Genomic DNA, 16,358 nt, shown 5'->3' with positions numbered 1-16,358 from the left:
AGAAAGTGAATGACTTTTTTCCTTTTCTTCTGCTCTTCTGTAACACTGGAGGGAGCAGACATGTTTTCTGCTAGCCTATGACCAACCCGTCAAGGAGTTACAAGGAATACCCTTTGGTCTTCAAAATTGCTTTCTTCCAATTTTTTCTTTGTTTTGAACAGTTGAACTGTTCCTTTATTCTTTGTGCCAACTTCTGACATGTTAGGAGTATATTTTCTTCTCCCCTTCCTTGTCTCTTGAGATTTTTGATGCTTTTCAGAACTATATAGTTAATCTCAGCCTTGTGTTTTATGTTGGCTAAGTAGAGTTAAGATGTAATGCCAAGTGCTGCGTGGAGACCATGGCTTTTTAACTGTAGATATGTAACATACATTCCAGCTAGAAGCAGCTGACCTATTGTTTAGACAAATGTGTTTCACAAACCTTTCAAATCCATTCACGGTAGAGAAGTAAAAGAGACAATAAACTTCAAATCATTTTCTAAACCACTGTGCATGTTATATTCATCTCTATAGCAACTACATAAATAGATCTATCCTGGAGATTAATTTGAGGATATTTTTAATGTCTCTTTAAATTCAGATTTCTGATTGAAACTTGAATTAGCGTATTTCTTCAGCCCTTTAACTTGAGGAATGCTATTGGTTGTTAAATTGAACTGTCTTTTGAATTTGATAAGTGAATACACTGTATGATATTTTTAATATACATGTTAGAATTGGGAAGATCTGTGTGAGCAGATAACTCCTGCTAGCGCTGATGGTAGAGACATTAGCTGTGTGGAGCATCAGTCAGCCCTTTTGGGGAGCCTGTAGCCGGTAGTGAAGCTGTTCTTCCCACATTCTTTTGCTCATGAGTGTGAGAAATGAGATTGTGCCTTGCATTTGGCTGCTTATCTATATCCAGGACATCTTCAGAAACCAAATTTTATAAAAATTAATGAAGAGTACTTTTTTTTTAATCTCGCTTAACATGCATCAGCTTGTAGTAAAAGAAGGCATATGTAGGGATGCATATGCAGGGCATTTGCCTAAAGAAATCACAGTTGATCACAGGTTAATACCTTTGGTTTTGTTGCTGCACCAGCAGAGTAATGATATACAACAGGTTTAGTTTGAGCTCGGTATTGAAAACAAGAATGCTGAGGAGTCACATCTGTTAAATTCTGTTGTTTTTAAACTGAGTTGGTGCCTAGGGCACCTTTATAAACATGTCTATAAAATATTTTTTATGACAGAATCCATTGAAGTCAGAGGATTGGAAGGTTGTGGCAAAGAAGAATAAAAATAATTCAAACCAGTGACAAAAGTAGCTCTTATGCTTCGGAAATTAACGGATCTTTTGCATGGAGATAGCTTATGGGATTAGTATTGCTGGGCTAGCTTTCTTATTGCTTGTTTGCTTACATGCCACTAAAGAACAAGTTCTTTTTTAGGGGTAAAAATTCTGATTTCTTGCAACCTGTAAAATGTTACTCAATCATGTTTTGCTGTTGTTAAACTTGTGTAACTTTAGTCATAATTACTGAATTTATAGCACATTTGTAGGTTTAAGAAATGGGATTGGTTTTATCAGGTATCCGATATATAAGTCTGTTTAATGACAGCATTTTAAGGACTGGGCTTTCTTTCCCTGGTTATTAAACAAGTTTTTTTAATACTTACTGTATTGCTAGATTATTTTTATAAATAATTTACATGTTAATAGGAAACATATGTATCTATTTCAACAGAAATTATCTATTATACTTTGTAGTAAACATTTTTTTCCACCTCTTGTTTATTTGCGGTCATGAAATACAATTTGTCAGTCTTCTGTCTATATTTACAAGAGATGTTTTAGTAAAATTTGACTAAAACAGTTTTCCCCATCCTCTTAATTTTATCTGTTGGATTTAAGGTTATCATAGGGTATTTTTCTTGTTTTTTCTTCAACAAAAAGAAAAAAAAAGTAGGCTACATGTCAGGTACAATTATAAAACCATTGGTTCAATTAGTTTTGCTTGCTTTCTTCTCCTTCAGGATGAATATTTTATTCTGTTTAGCAATAGCATCAACTGCTAATTTTGACCACCACACAAATTTACAGAGGATTGATTTTTGTCATTGTCAACCTGGTATTGAAATAGTCATGAGGATTTACTACATAATACTTTAAGCTCCCTCTAACATCATATTGTAGATAGCAAGTATGCTTCATATTCATCTTTTAAAACAGGCCTAGCCGTAGTGAGCATGTTTTGAAGTTGTTCAATTCAGACAAATGCAAAACACCGTTCGTTATTTGGATGCAAAACACTGTTCATTATTTAGAGGCCTGTGTGTGTTGTTGATGCCATTCCAGAAAGTTAAGTAAGATTGTGTTTTTCCTTTTGGCTTACAGGTGATAAATCCAATGGGATGGGACGCATTTGGTTTACCAGCAGAAAATGCTGCAGTTGAACATGGATTTCACCCTGCAAGCTGGACACAAAGGTAGTTTTTAATGAATTTAAGTAGTATGATATTTCCACTGTGAATACCTGTACTGTGGCCCCCATAAACCAACAGAACAGAGCAAAACCACTGTAGATGTAGAAGAAAGACAGTACAGAAAGAACCAGGGTTATTTGCCAATGTTTTATGGGACTGTGCAGATGATGCAGTTTCAAAAGACAAAAGTATCAGGATGATTTTCAAGGTTTCCATCTCAATTACTTTTAACTTGTAAAAAGGTAGAATATTGAAAGAGTGACATTTCCCAAACACCCAAATCAGTGAGTAAGAAGTAAATCAGAATTTTATCATGGTGAGTTAAATCTTAGTATAGAATACACAGTTGAAAATTATGAGCTATGTGGTTACATTTACTAGCAGTTTTCAGTACCATGCGAAAGAGGAAGAAGATAGGTTTTTTTCATTTGAGACAGGCTCTTAGAAAGCGATAAGCAGCCATTGTTGCTGCTGATTTCTGTGAAAATTTTGGGCTTTAGACCACAGAACTGGGTGTTGTCTTCCCTTAATATTCTTTAAAATGAGTAGAAAGTTATATAAGGAAACATTATTTTCTATAAATGACTCAGAAACCAATCTTCTTAAGTGAAGCTGTTTGTTGTGCTCTGGGTGCAGTAATCTGGCTGTGGTATCTTTTTGGACCTTGATCCATTTCCTTCTTCGATAATGCTGTTTCTTTTAAGTTTTTTTCGTGCTTCTGGTCACATGTTAAGATACTTGATACTTTTCTGGCTAAAATATGATGGCAACTGATTTCACTTAGGGAGAATGCATGAGTGTGCTACACACAAATTCTGAGTTATTTATGCTCATTTTTTTTAAATTTCCTTCATGTATGATTTAGATGAGTATATGCGTGAGAACCAGTTACCACCAAAACACAAAAACCTGTTTTTTCCTTTGAGAGTCTGAAGCATCACTGTGCAGTGTGTTGTGGGCTATCAAGTATATTGTAGCATGGTCAGTAAATTCATGATTTCTGTCTTCCTTCAATAAGCCTCCTGAAGTTCACCTGTAAAACAAATCTACATATCTGTTTTATCTGAGTGCCTCATTTTTAACTCAATTATCTTGATGGAACTTTCACCAGATAGAGGGTTACTGTGGTCCTTACCTACATGACAAATGAGGCACAAAGAAGTGAAGGTTGTAGTTTTGAGACAACGAAGCTGACATTAAGCACTTGTGACTACAAAAGGGTCAACGTTTTCCCTTCCTCTCTGCTATGTGATCCCTCCTCACCTATTGCTCTAGCTTTGGCACTGGTAGGACAGCTTGTTGAACTGACTCAGCTTGCTAACTCAGAAGAAAGACGTTCTGCCAGCTGATTGAGTTGAATTGGCTCAACAGAAAAGAGGTGAGCATGTGGGGCAGAGAGACTGCAGTAGCAAAGTGCCGGATCAGCTCAGCCTCTCTCATCTAAGCTGTTTGTCTGGGTTGTATCAAAAAGCATGTGGCAGGGCACAGCCTGAGCAGATTCTCTTCCACTGCTTTCTGTGCTCTTCTATTTTTCTCTTTTCATGTTGTTCCATACACTTAAAGCAGTTCAGCTAGGAGTTACAAGTGCAAGATGTTTTCTACTGCAAGAAAATTTTGCTTTGAAAATTTCCTTAGTACTGAAAGGAGTGCTTGTCTAGTTTTAAGAGTTAAATAATAATGTTATAACAACAAACTGAGACAAGTTAGCACATCATCATTGAGACTGATTATAACAACCACCAAATAGGAAAATTATTTAACTACCCAGTTTTTTTGATTATGCTAAGGAAGGCAGTTGGTTCATCATACCGTCAGTTTAAATTCTGACCACTGCAGTAATTGCTGTCTCCCGTTTTCCCCACTGTCCCTGTCCTGAATGTTTCTCGTGCCTGCAGCAGGGATGACTGAACTGAACGTGAAGCTGTGATGGTGTGATAGCAACCTGATGTGTTTTAGTCATCCCTGGAGCAGAGCCAGCCACCCATGTAAAAGGGAGCACGCTGTTTAAGCATTTCAACTTACTTGGTTCAGGAGTGAACAACCAAATTTCAGAGCATCATAATTTTCTGAAGAGGTGATTTAAAATGAGCTCCAATTGGCTATTACTTCTTATATTCTCAAAGTTAGGAAAAAACCCATAAAACAAATTGAAGACGGAGTTACTTATACAAAACACACAGAAATGTTTGTTAGTAAGAGTTAGTATAGTGTCAGAAGCTTTGTGAAAATACAGGCAAATTTGGAAATTTTTTATTGGTACAGTTCATTTTGAGGGGGACTTTAATATAAGCAGTACTATTGCTGGTTTCTCCCAGTGGAAGCTGTGACTCCATAAGATGATTTCCTGGTGTAGCTGTACTGATACAACCCTGCTGGCAGTGTAACTGGGGCTCTGCAGCTGTTAGTATGGGATACTTGCATTACTCCATTATTCAGCGCTGTAAGTTTGTTCTGGATCAGAATTAAATGCTTGGTTTCACGACTCTCAAATGAGGCACTGTGGGAGGATAGATGATACTTTATCTGACATAGTGCATTTTAGTAGAGAGTTAAAAGTCCGTAAGAAATTTTAAGCCATTTTAAAGTATTTGAATGAATTCACACTGGGTCACTAATTAATATTGTGTAGTTGTGAGTATTTTAGTAAACTGTATTTAGGACATTTTCAAACTAAAGCTTCACTGTATATTCTGGTGTATCTTATTTTACATTTTGAATATAACCCATCTGGGGCAAGGTCTAGCCCTACAGTTTCACAGTTGACTTAAGTTTATCTATGGCTGTGCTGCCACCAGAAGTTTAGGGGTTCCTTGTCACCTCTCAGGATATATGTTCCCACCACCTCCTTTGTGTTGGCTCAGCTGTTTTTGGGGCCACAGTATTGGTGTGATCAGCCTGTTGATCAGAGAGAAGCAAGAAAACTGGTGGGGGGCGTTTGGAGAACTTTTTGTAGGGCATGTCTTCAGTTGAACGGGTAAGCTGATTCAACTCATCCTATCGCCACACGATCACCAGAGCCAAAGCAAAATACAGCCAGGATAGCATTGCCAGAATAGAGCAGGATTAAGCTGCTTGTGGAAGTACATCCTAGTGCATTGTGAAGATTTCGGAGTGCCCTTTGGCTCAACTGCAGTAAAGAGAATTAAAAATAACGAGAAGTGATGCATCAGGAATGTTTCCCTCAAACTGCAGTGCCATATTTGCTTTTCAGTTAAGCTCAAATCAAGAAAAGGAAAACCATTGTCTTGTACACACAGCCATTGAAATTGAACCAGAATACACTATGGACTTTTAATATTATTATTTAAGATGAGTATTCTGATAGTTACTTGAGTTTCACTGTTAGTGAGATAAGTATTTAGAGGTTAACTGATGCTTTTGATTTCTCAAACTTTATAAGCACCTGATTTTAAATATGATCTCATGATAGAAATATTTTAAAGTTAATAATTTTTAAAATTTTTTATTTTGCAGTAATATTCAACACATGAGGAAACAGTTTGATGCACTAGGCCTGTCTTTTACATGGGAAAGGGTAAGATTTTCCTTTTTAAGGGATGCTGCTTTATTGTATGATGGAACATGGAACCATTTTATTTATGACATTATAGAAGTCTTTGAAAGTAACCAGTTTAAGTTTTTAAACTGTGAAATTACACTTGAAAAAAGTTAGAAATCGAGCTTCTCTCAAGCTTCTTATCAAACTTCTCTTACGTTTGACATACTGACGTCATCTGATAATCTCAAGGTTTAGGAGAATCTTTCTTTTCTTTAAAGTAATTTCAGTTTTGCATTTTGTTTTTTCTCTGCTTTTTTGGCTCTTCCAAAGTAGCAATTTTCTGTGTTAGAAGTTAGGCAATAGTGTAAATAGATATTTATGAAGCAGCATGCCTTTGTATTAAGATATGTATGTTTTGAGGAGTGCTTTTTTCAATGTGTATGTTTTTATAATATACTCAAGGGTTTAAAGCTAGTACCTTGGAATGGTGGTTTGGTTATGTTATTCTGAATTTGAAACATAAGTCTGCATTTTTGTAGGTGTTCCTATCATGACCGTTTTGGAAAACAAATTTTATTTAAAACACTAATGCTTGAGAATCAGGTGTTCACCTTAAAAACCTTACTAACATGATCAGACATAAGCTAATGTCATTTTCAAGATAAAAAAGAAATTAATTTTTGAAGCAATTGTAAGGTTATTGCATTTACCAGTGAATCAAAGTCAGTCACTACCTTTATATTCTCAGCAATAACCGTTGCTTATCACCTTAATATGTTTCTGAATAGAGTGATGGAGATGCTAATCTTGGATTTTTATAGCATTATTGTAGATCTGAAAAGGAAAAGGATTAGCTTTCTGGCAGTCGGAGACCTGCCATCTGTTTTCTTTACTCTTGAAGGTGAAGTTGTTTATTTGTATGTCTTATCTAAAAACTGTCTTTCATCATGTCATATATATGGCAAGATTTTCAGTATAAGCCTTTTTAGTAAGAGTTTTGTTTTCTTGGTAGTCAAAAAGTTGCTCTGAAAATAAAAGGCTTGTTGTGGAAGGTTTACTGCACGCATTCTTCACAATTATTTTCTTATATTTAAAACTGTTAGCATCTCAGAGATTTTCTGTATGTGTAGTACAGCAATACTTCACAACAGTGAAATGATATGTGTAGGCTGTATTATGGAACACACCAGCGTTGAATGTTCCAGAGTGCCTTTCAAGAAAATTGAGAATATTCACTTCTCTCTATGGACTTTTGTTTAACCCTTCCATTCTGAAGAAGAGATGGAGAACTGGCAGTACTGAAAACCATGGCAGGAAGTATACAGGGGAAAGTAATTTCTCATCTCTGCGCCTGTTCTTTGAGGCTTACCTTTGCTTTTCTAGTAAACCATGTTTTGGTTAATGAACTTTCAGAAGTCTCTGAATACTTGTGGAAAGGGCTTTGATGCTGCACAGCTAAATTAATTTGAACAGTTGTGTAATTAAAATAATTTAGAATGCTCTAGGGGCACATAGTTTGTGGTTTTGAAAGGTAAGATTTTAAAACAGCTAAAAAGCGTTCCTTGAAACAAAATTAATTTTGGAGTTTTCACTCCTTAGCTTATTAGTTAAGCTTTATTTTACCCAGAAAGCCTGCCTTATTAACTGGAGTAAGAATGACCTGATGATAACCATTAGAAATAGATATATTTGTTCATTGCAAAAAAAGTATGATGCCTGAAATATATCTGTATTACATGATCTCCAAATGCACAGATATTTGAGCTAGCCATGAAAGAACTGCCTTTGCTTCTCTGCAAGGCTAATTAGGCTGGGCAGAGCATCTTGCTGCCTCAGCTGCACTGCTTCTGGGCTAACTCAAGCATCTTTGCACAGCAGTGCACTGCGCTGTGCAGGTACTTATCTTAAAAGTGAGCTCTTTGAGGTAAGGAGTATTTTCTTATTATTTTGTACTTGTATGGCACTAAATCAGTGGCTTACAAAATACTGTGGCAATGCAAAAAAACCCACTAGTGTTAGTGACTCCTGTGAAAAATGCAAGAAAAACACTTTTTATATGGGTTAGTCTAATTCACCAAGACTATTGTACAAAACAGGAGTTTGGTTTTAATTTAATTTCATTGGTGTTGCTTAAATATGCTCCTTCATTGTGCTATAGCATAGCACCTAGCTAATATATGCTGGAGGGAACCCAGTCCCCTACCTTAGATCCCTATTTTAGTGTGTGGTGAATTGCCTTCTTAAAGTGTGAAACTTTCACATTAACTGTCCTTGTCCTCTGTGGCTAGCTTAGACTATATGCCTAGATGATGTGATTTTACAAACATTAAGGGAAAAAGAAGTGGGAAAATAATAAAAAGTACATTTTGAATACCTCGTGCATGTAGCTGTGCTGAAGAAGCTGAACTGCTTATAAAGTCATGCCTGGTGTTCAAGAAAGTCCTGTCCAGGAATATGAAGACTAGTTGCAGTTTCATTGCTTGGTAATATTATTACGAACAAATCCCAGTGCACCTGGGATACTAGAAGTTTCCTTTTATTTATCTGGGTTTTTTTCATTGCTCTCTGTCTTACAAATCAAAACGCAGAAGTATTTTTGTATTGTAGCAGTCAGTGAAATTACTTAACCAGTAAGGCACCACAAATAAGGCATTATTAAAAGCTAATTAGATGATTTCGGAAAGCCAGGTTACAAAGACACTTGAAAATTATTCTCCTAAACAGAAAATGTAAGCAAACTAAAAATGTGATTAAATGCATAAAATAGCTCTGTAAGTACTTTGCTTTAGAGTGGTTTTGAATACTAATAGTGATCTGATATTTTTTCCTGGAAACATGCAGGTATTTTAAGTGCTTCAAGTAATAAATGTTATATTTTTAAACCACTTTGAAAAGGGTGTGATTTTGGGGAGAGATTTTAAAAAAATACTAAAAGTGAGAACATTTCTGTTCTGAACATTTGTTTGTCAGATCCAGGGTTAACAAGCTGCAGTTTGAGGATGGAAGAAATGTCTCTGAGACGCATTAAAAACCACCTGGAAAATAAAAAAAAACCATTGTGGTTATGTTTTGCTTTTAAGATAACAATAATTTGGGCATTCCTGGTCATCAGATTTCTCCAAAATACCATCCCAGACAGCATAGCAAACTGCCTGCCACTTCTTTTAAACATGATTTTCAGGGGAATTAGACAGTATAATTTTCAAAGATTCATATCATCAGCGACAAGGGATGGAGAGCATATAACATTTTTCCTTTCTTTTGCTCAGGAGTGCCGTCAGACTGAATGCATGTTCCCAGCAAGCCATCAGTGCACCACTGTATTATCAATCTGTAACTTTCTTCTAGAAGGTAGCTCATACTGCCAACATTTTTTAGTCTGTTCAATTCCCACATGCCAAGTGACATAATTTTTTGCATGAGAGTAATGTTCCCCTTCTGCTCTGTACATTAAAAAAGATGAAATCTTTGGTAGATTTTCTTTGTGGAGATATTTTTCTGTTTAGTTTTGAAGTTGTCATTCTTGTGCACTGCCTATGCATGCATAAACCTGTAACAGCAGATAGAACATTACCTATTAAATTTTCTTTTTATCCACATATCACTGATAATCAGTCACCCTACTTGTAATTAAATAAAAAAGGAAACCGTTGATACAAGGCTACTTTTTTGCAGGAAAGATATTCATGCTCTAAAATGTAGGCATTGCATGACATTTGTATTTATAGCTAATAAAGCATGAAACTAAAGGCCTTTGAAATACAAATACTCAATGAATTTAGAAATGTAGTTTGGTGTAGCTCTAAACCTGTGAAAATCAAATAATTATACTTCCAGATGAGGTGGTGCATGCCCTTCAATGCCAAAATAGGCACGTAATAGGTGACAGACAGTTTAATCTTCCCAAATAGATTTTGAAAAAAATCTGCTCAGACTTTTTATCCTTATCACCTTTATAATAAGTATCACGTGCAACATGGCTGTCTTCAGGTTAGTGTAAGACTGTGCTAGAAATAAAATTAGTAATACACTAGGAAATTGCTTGTCTCTAGTCTAGTTATAAATTATTCACAAAGCCTGGTGGATCTTAGAACAAATAAACACTTTAATGCAGTCTGTAAATGTTACTTTTATTTTAAAAAAAATAGCCATGAAAGTAGCTTGAAGATGTAACTTTCTTAAAAAACAAACAAGCAAAAACCAGTTTTAGGTCAGAGCTGCATAATAGAAAGTTGTAAGAATGGAACAGATTTAGAACAAATGATGAATTATAAAACAGGGCATTTGAAAATTATTTTTTCTTTTATTAATGACCAAAATCTTCCATCCAGTTTGGTTTTTTTTTGTTTATCCAGGATTCTTTACTGTTGGTTTTCCCATATTTCTGGTAGCTGGAGTTTTTTTATCAGATTTTTTTATAATGAATGGCCCTTTAACCTTAACGTGAACTGGTTGCTTCCCAAGTCGCACTGCTGTCAAATCTAAATTGTAATACCGCTATTTAGTCTGTAACTGAGAATTTATTTGCAAAAATAAATAAGGTACTAACCCCTCCATCATGCTATTTGTTAGGAACAGACTGCTGTGCTGCGATAAAGGGATTAAGCAAGGTAGTTTTTGGTAAGGGTAGGGATCTTTCTCTTATATACCTTAGCAATATCTGCTATTTTTAAAAGCATAGCACTTTTAAAGGTGGTTTGTTTTAATTGTTTTAATGAATTGTTTTAATGAATGAGTGTCATTCCTGTAGGAATAAGGAGCAGTAACAGTAATCAATGACAAAGGTGCATTTTGGTGGCAGTATCAGGTACTCTTTTTAACTAGCAAGCTGACAAAAGGCAAAGGGAAAATGGTTGGAGGGAAGAGGGAGATGCTGTCCCTCCCGTTTCATAGTACCTTCTGAAATGCTGGGGTGATGGGTTATCACTGAACCTGTCACAGAGCACTGAAGAGCACATGCAGTAGACAGCTGCGCAGCATATTTCATATTTGTAAAAAGGGTCCTGATTTTTAGTATATATTTTATCTTTGGAGAAAATAGGCTCTCATCCTGTTTACGTATATTCACTGAACTGCTTTATGATATGAGGTTCTGTATATACGCTCTTACGCTAGTACTCAGCTCACTGTGTTTTGGCAGGGTGGAAGGGCTCTATTGTGCTATTTTGCAAACCCTTTTCTAAACCCTATTCTGTATTTCTGAGTTAAGTCAGTTCTGTTTAATGCACCGCAAATCTTTGCCACGCTCATGAAGTATGAATAGCAACGTAAATATTTGACTTAGTTTTAAGCATGATAGCAGCCTAATGGAAACTTTTTATCAGACATTATTTATTTAATCAAGATCAGTAACTGGCTTACGTGGAAAATTATTTTTTACCGTAAGTCTTAATGTGCTAAATGGTAGGAAAAAACGAAAACACATTTTGAGATTGACAAGAATCACAGAATCACTAAGGTTGGAAAAGACCTGTAAGATCATCAAGTCATCAAGAGGTTGCCGCCTTGTCATCATCAGCTCATTTCTCTTGGTAGTGATGTAATTTCTCTTTTTTCGTTAACTTCAAATGTTACTTCAAACCTTCATGGTTATAAAGTTAAATGATGAGCTTGAGTGATCTTTTTGCAGCTCAGTGACCACACAATGGATTTTCTTCAGTGATAAGTCTGCTGCATTTCTTTCTAAAAAAAATGTCAGTTTACAACTTGTGAGAGAGCATGGACATGAGAATCTGTTCCTAGGAGTTAGCTTGTACCGTGTCTTAAACATGCCTGTTTAGACTGAGAAACGTCATCTCTTTTTGTTTCAGTTAACACACATCTGCCATTCAGGACCAAAGGGACAAACCTCAGTCCATTTTACGATTTTTATTTGACAGCTCATTTCAGTTGTCCTACCTGTTTGCCTGTTGCTCACATAATCTTGTATTGTACCAAAGGGGATTGTCTCTCTTTTTCTTTTGTGTCCCTGGTATTAGAGTGATGAAGCTCTGTTGCCTGCAGTGGTATCACACTGGCAGAACAACTCCACTGTGTGGAGAAGCAGGAGAAAAAAAAAAATATTAAATGGATTGTGTTTAGTTGGAGAGATGGAAATCAGACTTTTATCAAGTGTTTTTTTCAGTGCAGGGCACAGAGATTTAATCAAGCAACTGTTTTTCATGACTTAAGTCTTTGCATGCTGTGCTGAAAACTTGCCATTAAATGTCTCTTTCTGGTCTTGAAAGCCTCTTATACACACTTCTGAGGCATATCTATTCAAAGGTCATATTAATTGTTCAAAGCGACATTTCAGCACTGGCATATAAAGTTGTAGGAAAAGAGTAAAATTTTTATGCTAGAGTGCTTCAGATGTCATTTGAGTAGCAGATGATACTGCTGATGTCGTGTGTAGTGGGAAGCTTAGATGGTAGAAAAGCCTGGGTGAAAGGCATTTCATGTTTGGAGCTATTTCAGGTAGTTGATAACTGTTTGCAAACGGAATAAATTTTATCAGAGACTTGCTGTCAACTCTGTAACTCTAAAATCGGGAGAAGTTCTTGTTGATTTGAAGTTTAGCGTAGGAGTCATCTTCCACTTCAGTAAGGACAAATGTGGTCAAACAGAAAGTTTGTAGAAATGTTTCTTCTTTAAACAAGTGCAAGTTAACCAGAAAAGCTGTTGAGGAGAGAGATGTGATCTGTTTATTGTTACATATTTATGTTGTAATTAGAGCTTAAGCACTGAGTTACACAGTTGTTTTCACTTTGGCCAAACTTTAAGATATGTGGGTGAAAGTGTATGTGTACCCATTGTGCCTGTAAATCACTGTTTTATTGAAAATTGGGAGTCTATAATCATGTAATCCTGTAGTCATCTTTACATATTGACGTGTTTATTTGAAATGCAGTTTGTTTTTTTAAGAACAAGCATTTAAAATACGGAACTTTGTAAACAGGTGATAAATAGGTTGGTTTTTAATTATTAGAGTTCACTAAAAACTTATAAAATGTTTTCAAGTTTAAAAAAAGCTATCCATTTTATTGTTACCTGCTGTTCTCTTAACTCCCATTCCTTCTTATGTCGTCTTTTATTTTTATCTGTCTTTAGATTTATCTGTCTCTTAACAATCCCCCTCATTTGTGACTTCTTTCGTGACTCTTATCTTTTCCTCCGCACATTAACCCAGAGCATTCTCCTACCTTGCCTTTTTAAAGGGTCGCTTATTTGACCTTTGATTGTGAGATACCCTTTGCAAGTCTTTCACCTTGAAGTTTTGAGTCTTGCCCCATATTCCTTCCCGTCTGCCCCACACGCTCTGTCGACAGCCTCGGTTCCTCAGAGCTGTTCTGCTGTCCTGGTGTATCTGCTGCTTCAGCTGAAGGCTCCTCCAGCCGGCTCGCGGCTCTGCAGCCAGCTCCCAGCCGCCCCTCAGCACTCGACAGTCTCCCTTCCTGCTTTCCATTGCTGAGCAGCAGAGGAAAAGGCAACGTGGCTAAGATGACTTCTGATACAGTTCTGCTTTCTTCTAGTTTAGCTTGTTTCCCTGGGCAGGCAGCTATGGTCATTTCCATTCATCATCTGTTCTTACACCTATCAGCATTGATTTTACAGGGTTCTTAAGTTCCATGTTGACAGGGAAACTTTGCACATCAAACCCACACAAAGCCCATGTTCTCTGGTTTTGTGGACAGGTGAATATCCCTCACTATAAACATCAGCCAAAATTGCATTTATGTTTTCTCTGTGGCATATGTTACACGCTCCTGAGTTAATTGTTGAAGTTAAAACGCTGTAAGAAAATACTAAGAATAGCTTCAGGAATTTTTATTTTATTTCATTTCTGCAGGAAATAACCACTTGCTTACCAGAGTACTACAAATGGACACAGTATCTCTTTCTTAAGCTTTTTGAAGCTGGGATAGTGTATCAAAAAGAGGTAGGTACAAGCTTTGATCTTTAATACTTTGCAGGTGCACTAACAAGTCACTCATTATGCCACTCGCACATTTCTGGATTGTCCATTCACGTTCATTAAGTGGATTGGTATTTATTGTGCTCTATTGGTTTTAAATCACTGCAAAATATAATGGATTTTATACAACTGAATTTTATATATAGGTAATTTTTGTATGTAACTAACTAACATGAATGGGTATTGTAGCAAGTCAAATCAGAAATGTTTATTATCAGTGATTTACATTGAAGTGCAGGATCAGAATATAGCTACTATTAGTTTATTTCATGGGCTTAATATAGAATTTTCTAGGTCTTAACTTCCTTCTCATGAAAACTTATAAGATAATGTGATCATGAGGAGTCTCTTCAGCAGCAAGATTATTTAACTGTATAACATTACTGTGATGCCGTCTCAGAACTGATAGGATTGGATAGGATAGTCGGAGATTATGTGCCTAACCATCCAATTCCTCGACCCTATTTGTGGTCTCTAAAATATTACAGAAATATTAGATGTTATAAGACTATCACAGCTGTTTTTCTGTTAGAGTACATTAAGAAAATGTTGACCTTAAAATGTTTTGTAAATAATATATATCAGGCTATCTGAAAAGGAAAGGGTTCAGTTAACTTCCTAAGCAGGAGGTGAAACAAAGATGTTAAATGAGCATTCCAAAGAACTCTCTGTATAGCCAAAGCAACACAATTCCAAAATACCTGAACAGCTGCACCTAAACAAAGCTGCAATTTAGTGAATGTTTCTAACTTAAAATGAAAACTAAGATTTCTTAAATATGCTTTGACTTTTCGTTTGCATTCTATAAAAACAAAGAAATCCCATAGGATATAATAAGGGATGTACGCTATTCTCTGTACCCAGAGAAAGAGGTTGATGGTGAAAGGTAGCATTTGAAATGGCAGGGTGTTACTGAGCTACTTCTCCTATTTCCACAGGCAAGATGTATTCAGAGATCTTAAATGACAGCCAGCAAAAAGATTCAGTATTTGATATGTCCGAACATGCTGGGTTTGGGGTGGGGAAGTGGTGGGGGTTTTTTTCTGTAATTATTTTCCGTTTGTGATAAAAAAAAATAAACCCCTAGCTTTGCCATAACAAATTTACAGATAAAAATAAGTTTGTTTTCTTGATGAGTGATCCCAGGTGAATCTGAAAAGCACAACGCTTGCTGCTTCGTTAGAAACAGTGATGATATACAAAATGAATTTTGCATGCAGGCCCCCAGTACTCTGGGATCCTGGAGGTGTCTGGGTACCCATGATTGGATCTGCTTCCCTCTTAAGAGTCAAGGATCAGTTTGAGGACTTAAATTGGCATCTGTGAACCTGTAGGGTATGTAGCCTCTGGTGGATATAAACCAGTTGCTTTTTGGCAGGAAACAGGTGGCAGAGATAGCCCATAAGCCTGGGTCCCTGCAAACAGTCAGATGTACTTAGAGCGTATGTTTATCCCATGTCTTCAGCCCACCTGCAATATATGTTAGGCAGCACTTTTGCACAGCTTGAAGTCTCCTGTCTTACTGGGTACAAGGAGATAATTCATAGCATTACTGTGGCAATAAGAATAATATATGTAGAGTGTTACTCTAGTTAACGGTCTGTTCCAGGAGTATGTGTGTCTGGCCAGAAATTACCCTGGTAGGGAGACACAGACTCACTATGTCTGGGAGCTGGAATTAGTGAGAATTAACAATGTCTGTCAGGGTGCTGCAGCATCCATATCCTTATTCACCGTAGCAAAAATCCTGTCTCTTCTGCTGCAGTAGTGATCTAGTCAATGTACTGCAGAGGTATTGACTTGGCCAGATGTGGCTGTCTTATTTAGGATGAGATTAATTTCTGCCTAGACTGTATTGATTATTTTGATGAGGTATCTGTAGACTGTAGTGGAACCATAGACACCAAACCTGGAGATAGATACTTATGCTATAGATACCTGAAGTTAGATGAGATGAATCCTATCTTAAAAGCATATGGTCTACGTTGGTGTAGTGAGGAGATCTAAATGATTTGTGGTCTCTAAACACTTTTGCACTGTGCTGTCTTTGTGTAGATGACATTTAGTGGCTTCCTGGGGCCATAGTTTTGGAGGCTGTCATTGTCAAGAAGTTGCCTGTGTGAGGTGCAAGTAGGAACTAAGTATTTAATTTAATATCCAGGTTCTGGATATTACTCAAAAGGCTGTGAAAGATGGAAGGAACAAAATGCAACTCTAAAAATTCACAGACAAGAACTTTCAGCTACAGATTTCTTAAATGCGTATTCGCCTTGTTTTGCATGATTTATTTAGATAAATATTCCTGTTATGAATCATGAGAGTATGTTATGCTAAATAATGGTACTCATACAGATCAGTTCAGTTACCTTCTGAAATTTTCATCATAAATTTGATCCAGTATCATCAAAACAGAAACAGTATTTTTTTCTCAACT

At 36.3% G+C, this 16,358-nt stretch overlaps 1 protein-coding gene across 1 annotated transcript in view; it reads left to right on the top strand.

Annotated features, from left to right (window-relative positions):
• The window catches only part of LARS2 (leucyl-tRNA synthetase 2, mitochondrial), an 86,964-nt gene that overhangs the window by 11,552 nt on the left and 59,054 nt on the right, over positions 1–16,358 (top strand). Inside the window, exons 4-6 of the mRNA XM_059818457.1 lie at positions 2,383–2,474; positions 5,946–6,006; positions 13,799–13,888. Coding sequence (XP_059674440.1) covers positions 2,383–2,474; positions 5,946–6,006; positions 13,799–13,888 — 243 coding nt within the window. The remainder of the gene's footprint in view (positions 1–2,382; positions 2,475–5,945; positions 6,007–13,798; positions 13,889–16,358) is intronic.

The sequence above is a fragment of the Gavia stellata genome, chromosome 6 (genome assembly GCF_030936135.1).
Source record: "Gavia stellata isolate bGavSte3 chromosome 6, bGavSte3.hap2, whole genome shotgun sequence".
In the NCBI taxonomy this organism is placed as follows: domain Eukaryota; kingdom Metazoa; phylum Chordata; class Aves; order Gaviiformes; family Gaviidae; genus Gavia; species Gavia stellata.
This window is presented reverse-complemented; position numbering and strand designations above follow the sequence as displayed.